This window comes from Nesoenas mayeri (assembly GCF_963082525.1).
Source record: "Nesoenas mayeri genome assembly, chromosome: 2".
Lineage (NCBI taxonomy): Eukaryota > Metazoa > Chordata > Aves > Columbiformes > Columbidae > Nesoenas > Nesoenas mayeri.
This window is the reverse complement of record NC_137543.1, coordinates 140,333,086-140,346,591: the sequence shown is the minus strand read 5'-3', so window position 1 is coordinate 140,346,591 and position 13,506 is coordinate 140,333,086. Positions and strand designations below refer to the sequence as shown.

At 36.0% G+C, this 13,506-nt stretch overlaps 1 protein-coding gene across 1 annotated transcript in view; it reads left to right on the top strand.

Moving 5' to 3' along the window:
* The window catches only part of CFAP69 (cilia and flagella associated protein 69), a gene marked incomplete at both ends in the record, with an annotated part of 29,275 nt that overhangs the window by 7,572 nt on the left and 8,197 nt on the right, over positions 1 to 13,506 (top strand). Inside the window, 13 exon segments of the mRNA XM_080338972.1 lie at positions 13 to 111; positions 1,910 to 2,059; positions 2,184 to 2,361; positions 3,360 to 3,483; positions 6,036 to 6,084; positions 6,169 to 6,290; positions 6,768 to 6,984; positions 8,229 to 8,393; positions 9,655 to 9,773; positions 10,236 to 10,354; positions 11,429 to 11,510; positions 12,501 to 12,693; positions 13,297 to 13,434. Coding sequence (XP_080195098.1) covers positions 13 to 111; positions 1,910 to 2,059; positions 2,184 to 2,361; positions 3,360 to 3,483; positions 6,036 to 6,084; positions 6,169 to 6,290; positions 6,768 to 6,984; positions 8,229 to 8,393; positions 9,655 to 9,773; positions 10,236 to 10,354; positions 11,429 to 11,510; positions 12,501 to 12,693; positions 13,297 to 13,434 — 1,755 coding nt within the window.

Here is a 13,506-nt window from a genome sequence, read left to right as displayed (position 1 = left end):
TATTTCTGGCAGGTTATTTGATGAGGGTACCAAGCTCTCAAGTTAGAATACAAATCTGTAAGTGTGTTGTTAGCTTTTATAATACGGAGCTACCAAGAAAACTACTTCCAGGTAAAACACAGTATTTTCAAGTGTCACAAGAAATCAAGTGTTTATGATCCAAGCTACTTTGAAATGGCTCTTTCAATTAGCTATGGATTAATTTTTCATTATAACTATAGTTACTCTATCTCATATGTTAAATATATAACATTGGCAAATGTGCAGTTCACATGTTTTATAGAAATGCCTACTCAAAATCTGAAATTAGTTCATCAATGTACAAGGAATTAATGATTACACTTATGGGATTAGGATTAAATAGCACCCAGAAAATGTGAAGTGATCACAAGTTTTCTGAAATGTGGATAATGAAGGAAGAAAGACTAGTTAGGATCAGAATTATAAAAAGGGAAATGTAATTTTCAACTTTGTATATGTAGCCTGGAGAGAAGCAGCTCTGGTTTCACTTGTGTGAAACTTCACAATCAGTGAGGGATAGATCTGAGCCCATCTAAATTTCATTGAGTTCATATTATATGGACACATTTGAGCATAGGCTTTGAATAAATTGTGTGACTTGTCACTGCAGAAAGAGGCTCATGATGCCTGCATGTGAGCTCAAGCACGATCCCCTGGTATTATGGACAGGCATGCAAACTGTCATCAGAATCCACTCCTATTTATTCCTTTGTCTCTTATGATGGTGCCAGAGGCTGTTCTCAGGCACAGTCAGTCATGGGTCCCTTCCTAGAGGGGCACAGACAGGATCACCTGCTGGGAGACACCACTAGGTCCACAGGCAGATGAGTTACAGATGGACATTGTCACAGCATGGATCCAGAGCAGAGGCGAGGGAACGTGCTGGATGGCAGTGTGCTCCCTTGCTGTGTTCCTGTAGCCTGGCACTCATTCCTCTGCCCTCTTGCTAGTTTTACTTTATTTTAGGAGGCCTAAAGAAGCTGCAGCTGCAACAGCCATCACAGGATTCTAGAAATATAGAAGCATGTAAATCTGTTTTTACCTTACAAACAAGACTGAAATTCTGCAAGCAGCTATTTGTGCCTTTAGTTGTGTATCTGTAAATCGTTCCATCAAAATAAGTGAATGTTAAATATTGAGATATTTTATTATTTTCCTCCAGATTTAGAAAATAAGATATGTTATCTCAAAAATGAAGAATGTTTTTCAGTCTGATTTTTAAAGTCAAACTCTTAATCTCTAATGATTTATGTAAATCTTGCCAAAGTTTGGTCCTGCACTTCATGTCATTTGATATATATATATTTAAAGCTTTTTAAGATAAATTTTACTTTTATGAGTTAGCATATATAAATATATATTTCTTTTCTCAATGCTTTCCCTTCCCCTGTAGTTCGGTAATGAAATATGGATTTGCATATGTGTGGACAAAGTAAACACAGGGACACACTATAAAGTCAAGCTTATAAATCAAAGGTGGATTCACATATTTTAAGCAACACAATAATAGAAAGCATTAATTCCCTCGTGAATAGGCTAGAGAAGAGAACTATATCCTGAACCAACAACTTATTGCATGATCTGAAAAAGGTTTTTCACCTCTACTTACTCTTTCATTCTGTAAATTCTAGGAAACAATTAATTTATTTATATAGCATTTTAGTCTTCTTGAGGGTAAGTCTGTTGAATATGCTTTAGGCATTACTAATACTCAGGTATAAGAAAAGCAACTCTGGTTGTTTATTTAATTTCTTTTTCAATTGTTTTTTGGACTATGGAAATATACTACTCAGTTCTCAATCCTTTCTTGAGAAAGGATTAGTATTTTATAAAGTAACCAAAATTCTGAATATTTACTGCATTATAACTGAAGCTATTTTATGTGCAGGTTACCAGCCAACAAATGCAAACTATAAAATTCAGATGGCTGAATTGGGAGGATTAGCAGAAACTCTTGTTTTGTCACTAGCATTAGTTGAAAATCATCTTACTGAGAAGTTGTGGGTACTTAAAGCTCTCCAGCATCTCTCCAGCTCTGGTTAGTACAAACTGTTATTTCAGCAGTCTCATTACCTCTGATCTTAGATCATCTATCCTCTGAACATGCCTAAAACAATTACTGGCCTACAGAGAATTAATTAATCAGATTTTCATAATTTCAGGAGTAAATTGCGGACTTATGATGAAGGCCCAAGCAGCCAGCAGGCTCTGTTTATATCTAAATGGTGTTGATCCCTCAGGACAGCTGGTGTTCCGCTCCTCAGAAATCCTATGGAACCTGTTAGAAAACACCTCAAAAGAAGAAGTTGTTAATCAGCTCAGTAGCTTGGAATGTGTACAGTAAGTACAGGGGAGCATTTTATGAATTAATAATGTAATTTTGGAGACATCTGAAGCACTGCTATTGTGTAGCCTTTTGTTTGAAATGAATTGAGAGAAAACACAAAAGGGGAATTGAGGTCTATCATTAAGTCCTCATGAAGTTTTCAGTATTTACACATCTGATTCTCCAGAATAGCAGCACTGCCTCATCAGAGCTCATAGCCAAGCAACCCATGATTTAGACCCCTCAGGCATCTGTTTCTGTTTCAGCAAGTTAGATAGCACTGTGGCCTGTGAGATGCCAGGAAATTATATAGGATGTGAGAGGTGCCTGCCAGGTAGCTTATAAACTTGGTGGCCAGGGTCCAGCTAAAAGCACATCTAGTCAACTCCAAACCCATTTCATGTCAATCTTCTCTGTATTTCATTAGCACAGAGATCCACCGCCAGTTGTTTCTGTTACAGGGCAAGAGGGAAATTAAGGTGCTCTGCTGCACAGTGCAGGAGGTATAGCCCTATCTATTTATTTGTATGATGAGAAAGTGAATTGCACCATTTTTGAGCTCACATGTTAGGCTCAGTAGGCCAGTATTACTGCACTGTTGAAATGCTTCTGTTATAAAATTAGCAGGGAATTGTATGCTATGATATACAAGGCTTAGTTCTAGATCCTCTGATGTAGTAAATAACAGGCTCTCTTAGGGAGTTACACTGTTTTGACTGTTGAGAATTAGATCATTTCTTCTCAGTAACCATTCACAACATCCAGTTCCATGCTTGAGTAAAAATTATGTTTTCCTATTAATTAATTAAAACACATACAGTGGAAGGTGCAATTTGTAATACATGCACCTTGCATGGATGCTTAAATTGAATGTCTAGTGGTTCACTATTTCTCTTGCAGTTATACCCTAAGGCTTTGAAAAGTATGATACTGAATGGAGATTCATATACCTAGAGCTGTATAAAATTAGTATATGAAAAGAAAAGATAAAATGCATTTCCTTTCTTTTAAGTGCTTTGAAAGAAACATTTGTAGACCTTCTCCTGCATGGCTTCCGGCATTGTGATCGTCAGCTACGGAATGACCTCTTGGTGATCGCCACATTACTAGCTGAAAACCCTGCAGCACCTATGATTGTAAGTATTCATAGTTATATTCCAAAGACTAATAACTTCTCCTTTGCTGTTATTTACTCAGTATTTTTTCACATTAGGGTTCTAATATTTGTTCTACTCTGCCTCTAGTGCTTTCTTTTTTCTTAGATTTGTTGAGCAAGAAACTGCTTTTCCGTCTGCATTTCCCTTTATGTCAAAGAGACTTGAAATCTAAAGGTCATCAGCTTGGAGTACTAGCATCAGCCTTACTTGATACTTAGAAAATTACACTAACACTATACCTGTGCAAAATGTAAAGTTAATTCCAGTATTCTTGTGCAGATTCTTGGATGTACCATTCTGTTACAGTGAGTTTTGCACTAAATCTCATTTGTTGTTTGAAGATGTAGGAGTGTAGCCTGTATTCAGATGGGCCAAATTCAAGTGAAGTTTTTGTGCCTCGTAACCAGGAACAAGCAGGGTCCTCCAAAATCAGCTCAGAAGCTCTAAATAACATGCTGAAAAAAAAAATTACATAGATCCAATTAATGAGACACATCAATTCTTTCTAAGACTAAGTCAGTTAAATGTAGTCCAGAATGCACTATCATGACTTGCCTAAAAAGCAGATGACTCATTCAGCTGTAATACTTGGGAATTTTAATGAGGAAATTGCATAGAAATTGACTTTTTGTAGATGTTAACATTCTTTTACTCTCTTGTTTTATGGTTGAGATTTATATCTTCAAATGGAGTCGTGACACATACTGAATAATTGAGCAATCAGATTTCTGCTTATGCAGATCTGTTGGCTGTCCAGGAATGCATTATTTCCAGGGAATTAATTTCTCAACTTGAGTAAAAGTTTCCCAATTGGCTGTATTACTAAATAGATTTTATAGTCTGTAATGAAGATTACAGATTTTTCATTCAAGCTTTTCCATTTTATCATTGACAATTAAGAAATATCTGTTTTCCTAATGCAGCAACACATTTGATATCTATAACATTAAAATTGTTTATCTGGCTGTAGAAACAGGGCAGTTTTTTTCCTACAAGATCAATAACCAGGACACAGTATTTTAATTCCTTATGCTACATAGATGAAAAATTGTTTCAATGCAAGGAAAAAAATTAATACATTTAATTTATATTCTGTATTCTCAGCCTACCTAGAGATTTTACTTCCCTTGCGGAGATAAGGTACCAGGTATAAATATCAAGTAGACAAAACATTAACATTACCATTGGATCCTGCCTTGTAGATAATACCAGAGAAATTTTCGTTGGAATGTTCTCTCTTTTTTTCTTAATATACTGTCTAAGCAACTTCAGAAAAGTCAGTCTTGTTTTTAACATAATTCAGAAATCAGCACAGAAATCTGAGCCTTTGAAAATGAAAATCATTTTCTCACCACAAGTAAACTGGTATATATAAGGTATAGCATAAAATGATATTGTATTATTGTATCTGTGTTAGAATGAAACTGTTTGGTAATTGCTTACTGGTTTCCATCTGAACTTAGTACTGCTTTAATCAGCAAGGAGAAAATATTAATGAGTTTTAATGTTGTTGTTTATTTAACTACTTTGCAATGGCTTTTTACAGAGAATATAAATACCATAGAGACAAAGGCTAATAGGCAATATAGTTGTCTGCTTCAATATTTTCTTCAAAATTACTTTTGCAATATTTTTCTGATTTTTAAAATAATTTGGTTGTATGCTAACTTGCAGAGCTAAGCCAACTGAATCTAAGCCCAGCTTTTTGGGGATGCATCTAAAAAGCTGCTTCAAAACTGAAGAACTGCTCAATTCTATGGGGAAAGCTGTGTAGTGTTCTGTGAGCTCTGCTCCTGTTGGGAGCTGGTGAGAGGCTCTGTGATGGCTTTGCTTGAGTACTGAGGCTGACCTTATGTATCTTATTGCTCAAGAAGAGCAGTGTCTAGTAACCAAAGCTTCTAATCACCTCAGAAACAAAGCTCTTTTGCCTTTAGTGTGCTTTGTAGACACACTTTGACCTTGGTTTTATCTGTAGTTATATTAGACATAATTATCCTTCTGTTAGCTCTCTAGGAGCTGTGAATGGCAAGATTTTATTTTCTGAATTTTTAATACGCAGTATTTTTAAATGCATATTGCTCACACATGCGGTTTTCATGTGCTTACTTATAAAAGCACTGAAGTTGGATATAAGTGTGTTAGTACGCACAACTGAAGGTACAAAATTGTATGTACTGATGACCCTGAGTATAAATTTACACATCCACAAATGCATGTTAAAAACCACAACTCTAACAGAACTGAAAATATGGTTTTCATATGTGGTAGACTATAGTAGTGAATACATGTGCCAGCTTGAATACAAGTACCAGCTTGTACTAAATGACACATGGAGTTAACTACTTGCTCCCTTAGGACTGTAGTTAGTTAGTATTGTACAGTGTCCAAGTGGCTGATCTCTTCTTTGATAAAATTCTATTCTGCTATAGGATCTGTGTTTTGAAGAAAAAAGCAAAGCTAAAATTAAACCATAAGTATTACTTTCACTGCAATTTAATTTAATTAATGTATTTTTTTTTAATGCCTATTAGGAAAGTGGATTTACAAAGCTGTTAATAGTACTTGCAACATTTACTGAAGGTAAGAGATTTCATACTGCATAATTACACTCTTTTTACTTTTAATGATGATTTTTTTGTAACTTATCTACAATTTCCTTCATAGTTAAAATTCCCAACCCCTTGGTGAAAGGTCTTAAACTTACCTATGGTTATGAGGACTTTGAGCTGAAGAAGCTACTATTTAATGTAATAGGAATCTTATCTAAAGACCCATGTGCTGTACAGGTAAGTTGTAACAGAACAGAAGATACAGTAAGAAAAAAAAAAAAGGTCAAAAGAGTCACAGGAATATTATTTAACTGTCCAGGTGGCATAGACCAGTAGACTGAAATCAGCTCTTCTCCAGATCAAGAATTCATACACAGCTTCAGGCCAAGTCCTACTGCTTGAAAACAGCATACAGCTTCTATTTTAGAAAATTTACTAACCTACACCATGCTAGGAAAATTAGCTCACAAGTAACTGTAAAGCATTATTGAAATACATGTGAAGAACATAATGAAGTTTAACAAACCACAGTCTGTGGGAATGCTACAGAATATAAACAGTTTGTCTGTACTTTTAGCATTCATGACATACTGTCTCAATTAAAAAAAAAAAAATTCTTAGTGTAGGACAGATAAAGTTGAGTCATTGCTTTAAATTTTTCTTATGTCCATATGAAACCTGTAAGATGTTTCTCTCTTTGCTTTGACTCTGCAGCTTCTCAGAGAAAGTGACGTCATGCCAGCTTTACTTTATTATGTAAAACCAAATCAAAAGCCTGGATTTAATGACTGGTCTGCTGTCCAGTATGAAGAATTACAGCTTCATGCAATTGCTGTTTTAGCTTCAGTGGCTCCTGTGTTAATAGATAAATATTTGTCCTGTCAAGCGAATACTCTTCTCCTTGTGTTTCTAGAATGGTGTGTAGGCCAAGGTCAGTAGCTGCTCATGGTGTTCATACATAGTAATCTCAAAACACGACTCAACTGGACTTTCTTTCTTTGACAGAAAGGAAATATGTAAAACCCCTGAAGTCAGAGTTATTATTTTTCAATAGGTCACTTAGGAAGCTAATTTTCACAGAATCACAGAATGTTAGGGATTAGAAGGGACCTCAAAAGATCATCTAGTCCAATCCCCCTGCCAGAGCAGGAACACCCAGATGAGGTTACACAGAAGTTTGTCCAGGCAGGTCTTGAATGTCTCCAGAGAAGGAGACTCTACAACCTCCCTGGGCAGCCTGTTCCAGTGCTCTGTGAAGAAGTTTCTTCTCAAATTTACGTGGAACCTCTTGTGTTCCAGTTTGTACCCGTTACCCCTTGTCCTATCATTGGTTGTCACCGAGAAGAGCCTGGCTCCATCCTTATGACACTCACCCATTACATATTTATAAATACTAATAAGGTCACCCCTTAGTCTTCTATTCTTCCAGCTAAAGAGACGCAGCTCTCTCAGCCTTTCCTTGTAAGGGAGATGCTCCACTCCCTTAATCACCTTTGTGGCTCTGCGCTGGACTCTCTCCAGCAGTTTTCCTAAAAAAACAACCAAATATATTTTTTTTTCTACTGAAGGATAACCTGGTGCCCCATTCCCTGTGTCGCACTACACTGACACTTCTTCAGTTGTGTGGCAGCTGCACGTCTCTGCTGCCTGTGTTTGAAGCCACTCAGATACACTGACTGTGGCAACAGGTCCGACCAGTTATTCCTGCCACGAGGCAGAACGAGTACACACAAATTTAAAGTGGTACACAGTACCATCCAGACTACAGCTGGCTTGTGGCCACCAGCTAAGAGTATGGGACAAGCAAAAAGTTAACTAGCTGCACCCAGATTCATGGTCTGTTTTTCTGGGGATGGATAGTTTTTATCATAAAATTTATAAGATTTCCTAGGAAGAGTTTTTCATTTGGGTCTAATGGAGATCAAAAGGTTGACATTTTGAGTTTTGAAGACTGCTTATTAATGTATTAAGGTGAAAAAATAGTTGTAGTAATAGCCCCACACAGAAAGGCTTATTACTAGCTGGTTTTAAACAAGGAGCCTTTCTAACCTTAAGGGATTTGTTTGTTTTCAGTTTACTTACACTGATAAGCCCTTTTTTTTTTTTTTTCTGAACATGTCATTTTTCTGAACAGACAGTCTGCCAGTAAAAATATTCTCTGTGATTGCTCTACAGATCCTTTCTTTGGTCAAGGTAACAGTTTCCATGGAACAGGTGGTCGTGGCAACAAACTTGCACAAATGCGCTACAGCCTGAGAGTGCTGAGATCCGTTGTGTCTCTTTATGATGATGCTGTGAACCTTAATTTGTGTGACCAGGGAGCAATTAGCCAGCTATTGGGTAAAGCACAATCTATATTGCTGCACTGAAATTGGTACATTTTTGTTGATGCTAAGAATGTTCCTGCTTTTTTGCATGCTGTGGTTGTTGTGTGTTTCTCCTTTGACTGCTGAAAAACTAAAAAAAATAATCCAATATGTAATTGATTTGATTTTGAATTCTGTCACAGTTTGACAGAATAAAAGGAATTATGCAAAACAGACACCTGTAAAAGCTTAGGTGTTAAATTTCAGAGTGAAAGCTGCCTTTTCTCCCTTTATTATACTGCATTTGTTACATCTTATTTTCATTGTGGTAGCACCTAGGACCTCCAGCCATGAGTGATGTTCTACTGAAGTCTTATTATGGTGTCGCTTTCCACAACTCTTCTTTAGAGTAAGAGAAAATAACACTGTACTTTTATATGAATAACATTATGAAGAATAAAAGCAGAGTAAAACTGTTTAACCACCGTTTCTGCACTTTATACAATTTTCTTGTTCAGTAACACATACCTATTGTTACATTTGGTTTTAAGTTTCAATAACACTGTTCTAAGTTCTTTTCTTACAATTATAAAAAATTTCAAGTACTCTGAAAGAGGCATATGGAAAAAGAAAAAAGAATGTAAGATCCCTTGGAATTCAAAAAGTATGTTCTAATATAAAGTGTAAATAATACTAAAAAATATATCCTCTGTTGAAAGTTGAACTCCAGTGAAAACTCTGTGGAAGCTTACAGGTTTTTAGTGAAAGCAAAATTAGCACTATACCTTAGAGATCAGATTTGGGAAACCTTTCTTACTTTGGGGGAGTTCTGTGTCTCAATGTCCTCTTTCACATAGTGGTTCCAAGGCTGATTTTCTCAGCAGTGGTGGAATTTTATGTCTCTGCCACATTTCCACTGTCAGTAGAAATGTTTGTGAGGCCATATAGTAGAACAAATCAGTGAGTGCTTTGCCTTTTTCTAAGAGTTCCTTAATTCAGATCAGTTTCCTGAATTCATTGCACTGGCACAATACAGAGACTGAGGAAGGAAGAAGTCAGTGCCAGCTGCTGTCATTAACTCTGTCAGCAAGAGTAAAGTCCATGAAACTACAGCATCAGAGTGCTGCACTTCTGCAAGCTGTTACGAAACACAGGAGATAAAACTGAATAGCATAAGTAGATTATTTTTAAAAATCCATTGGTGTAAATTTGATTTTTTAAAAAAATCAGCAGCTGTAATAAAATTCTGAATTGTGTATGGAACATTCACACGTATAAAATATATTTATTTATAGACATTCTAAAGTATGCAGCAAACAAATCAAAAGAGAAAGAAGATGCCATTCTACTGGAAATCCAAGCTGATATATTGTTTCTCTTGTCTGGTCTCTGTGAAAATGATCTCCACAGAAAGGTGTGTATCTCTCTAGCTCTTACTGTGCAGAAAATGTCAAAACATGGTATATTTTAGTTTTAATGATACCACAGGTTTGTTTTAATTCAAAAGCAGATGTCAACTGTAGTTCATCACTAACAATTCAGGGCTGATAGCTGGTTTCTGTGACAGTTAAAATACAAAATCACTCAGAAATCCACTAGCAAGTGTCTCATCTATTTACATGCTAATTTACATAATTTTAAAATTTGTATATATATATATATATAAATATGTTAATGAATGGGATTATCAGACTGGAAAATGCAAAAAATCTCTTTTTGTGTGTATATTGTAAGGAATATATCCTGCTCTAACAAGTGGGTCCAATTTATTACAATATAAATATTTATGTTTTTTCAATTTTTAAAATTTTCTTGTGTGTAGCTATTCAGTAGACATTGTTTAAGAAACATATTGCTTTAATTAATGTTTCCACAGGAACTGTTCAGCTATGAAGGAGTTGATATACTTATCCCATTCCTTCAAATGGATCCAAAGAAGTTATATAGTGGATTAGGCCACAATCATCTCCTCTTCAGTGCACTTGACTGCTTGTGGTTAGTAAAGAAATATTTTAGTGACAGTAACCCTTTCAAAATGGCAAGTCTTGTACTTTAGGTCTAGAATACCATGGCCTTTCTCTGCACGTACAAGTGTTTCTTCTATTTAAAATATGTAAAAATCCTTCATACAATTTGGCTAATTAAGAAAGACACAAACTGAATATTCTGCATGTATTCTCTTCTAAATAGGGGTTTAGTATGACAACCTAACTCCCTACACAACAACCTAACTCCCCACACAGAGTGATCTCCTGACATGCAGAGTTACCTAAGACTTTCTAAGAGAAGCGTATGGTTAGAGTCTGTAAATAACTTCAGAGAAGTAAACAGAAGGCAAGGATAGACCAATATTAGCTAAAAACCGTGTAAACATATGAAAGGGCATTTGTAAACTGGCTATACTGGGCTTGAAATTTTTAAAAGATTGCTATCAGAGAATGCCAATGCATAGGAGGATACCCAAAAGGTAATTTGTTTTAAGGCAGAGGTTGATAAATGCATTGAAAGCCAAATGATAAGTTTGTGTGGGAGAAAAGACTCTGATGCAGGATATCCCTTCAGTTTCTGTGCTAAAGGCCATAAGTGAGGAAATAGGAGAAGGAAGCAATAGCACTATGAATGCTGGTTTTGATCATTTTAAGTTGGGAGCAGCAAACACTTTGCCAGAAGAAATAGTCTTGCGTGTCTCACCCCCTTGATTCTGCTTGCAGAAATATTCATGCAGCCTTGCAATAAGCTAGATCACGTACATAAGTCTTTCTAAATTTTAGTCTCTTTTACTGAGTTAGTTTAGTTCTAATCCAATTCACTGTGGACCTGACAAATTTCTTGAGCTGCTACAAGGAAGGTGTGCCACCTGCAAGAGAAGAAAGAGCAGTCAAGTAGGGTATATTCATTTATACAGTGTAAATATAAAGGGATGTGAAACATGATTCTTCTAATCCCTGAAGGTATGAAGCACATTGCATACCAAATATAATGATGCAATTCCATAAAATAAATGAGATCTTTGTACAATGTTCTAAAGCATAAAAATGTTTCTACACAGTGAAATTATTTTTGTTTAAGGTCCTGTGTCATTGGATGTTACATTGCAGAGGATTATTTTCTTGAAAAACAGGGCATTTTCCTCCTTCTGGATTTGTTGGCAGTAGGTATTTTTATTATCGTTGTTATAGAATGAAAGAGTAGTAAAACAACATGGAAAAGTGCATATTTTCTTAGTAGTATCTCTATAATAATACTTACAATATCTCTATAATAATACTTACAAAATACTTACAAAAAAAAACAGTATATGTAACTCCCTGCGAGAGGAATTTAATCAGATACCAGGATACCTGCTCAGAAATGATTGGACAGATCTTCCGTGTATCTTTTTTTTTTTTTTTTTTTTAAAGTAAGTATTTTACAAGGTGGTTTAAATTTACCAAAAATAAACACTTTTTTAAAAAGAAAACTCAAACTAGAGAAGCACCTCAGTTCTTCATCTTGAGAGAGCAGAGTTAGTAGATACTTCAAGGCTTTAAAAGTTTTGATGTTTAATGCTACTTTGTACACATATTTTGCATGTATAGCTGCTTCCACGGGTCTTGGACATACAGCTGGCACAGGAATTTCGCCACTCACAACATAAGCACGCACCTCCCTTGTTTCATTCCCTCCTCATTCTCGCCGGTCATACCGCCAGCCTCTGACGCCCTTGCAGTGCGAGGCTGCAGACCCGTCCCTACCCTCAGCTGCTGCTAAAAGATCTGGCCGCAAAATAGAACAGGTGCGGTGTGGTACTGCTCAGCCACTGCCTTCAGAGTCTGTTTTTTACAAAAGTGAATCTGGGTAGTAGTATATTCACCTGCATATGTGCCTGGATGCATGTATGCAAAACCTGTTATGTAATTCTACACACAGGTATGTGCATCTTATATGATCATACACTCTGTTCCATTCATACTCCTTGATTTATAGAACTTTGCAGAAACTTGAAGGATTTGCACATTTATACACCAGGGTTGTGCAAATAGTTATGATGAAAATGTTGCACTTACTTGATTACATATCAGATAATTAGTCTTTTTTTTTTTTAAGATAGACATCACTGTCTTTTCAACAGTTTAGAACATTTTTTTTTCCTTTCACCAAGTTAAAGCAAAAGAACCTGCATAATATAATCCTTGGAATCTTGGTTGAATTTTGTGACAACCCTAAAACCACTTCGCACATCAGTACCTGGCGAGGGGAGAAAGATGAAACTGCAGCTCACCTTCTAATAAAGTTATGGAGACAGGAGGAGTTGGAGCTAGGAGTCAAACGGGATCGATTTGGAAGGATTGTTGGTAAGTTTTATGATGCATATAAAATTGTGAACAGTTCCATTGAATAAAGTAAAACAAATACAGTATTTGCTTTTGCAGTCTGAATCCTGATGGAAGTAAATTACAATATTTATAGCTTTATGCTGTAATTCTTACCAAACCCCAAATACCTAATGTGGCCACTAGATGTCATTTTCTAAATCAGCTGGGAGTGAACCAGCTGTTGTGTAATGAACAGAGCCATAACGAGTGTCCTGAACAGCTTTTCTAATGCTGAACAGTTAAACTATTTAGTTTCTTCTGCAAGCGGTACTGTGTTTTCTTATATGTTGTAAAAAGAAGTAAGGAGAGTGCTATGGTCTTGCAAATCTTTAGTCATGCTAATTAATATTTCCTAGTCCAAATTATGTTCAAATTTTTGGCCTAACTATCAACATGATTTACATAGTATCCACAAAGATGGAACTGCCTCATTTTGGAGAAAAATAATATGTCCATAGCTTCATTTCATGCCAAAGATCCTCATACTTCGTTATATAGATAGCATTTCCTCTAAGTGTAATGGCTTTGGGAACATACTACCTCTTCATTCTTCACTCGTGTTTTGTATTTTGAAATTATTAGACATGAAGCGACCTATTGCTAGCAGCTTCCAGAAACAGCAAGAGGTCATCCCCTTGCCTGCCAACTGTCCCAGCTTTGCCATTGTGGAAGTTTCAGAAAATATACGGGCAAAACTTTATTCATTATTGTGCAAGCTAGGTAAGACAAGTTAATTGCCTTGTCAGTGTCATATTTGCTGTTAAACTGAAGTAGTTCACTGGTAATTAATAA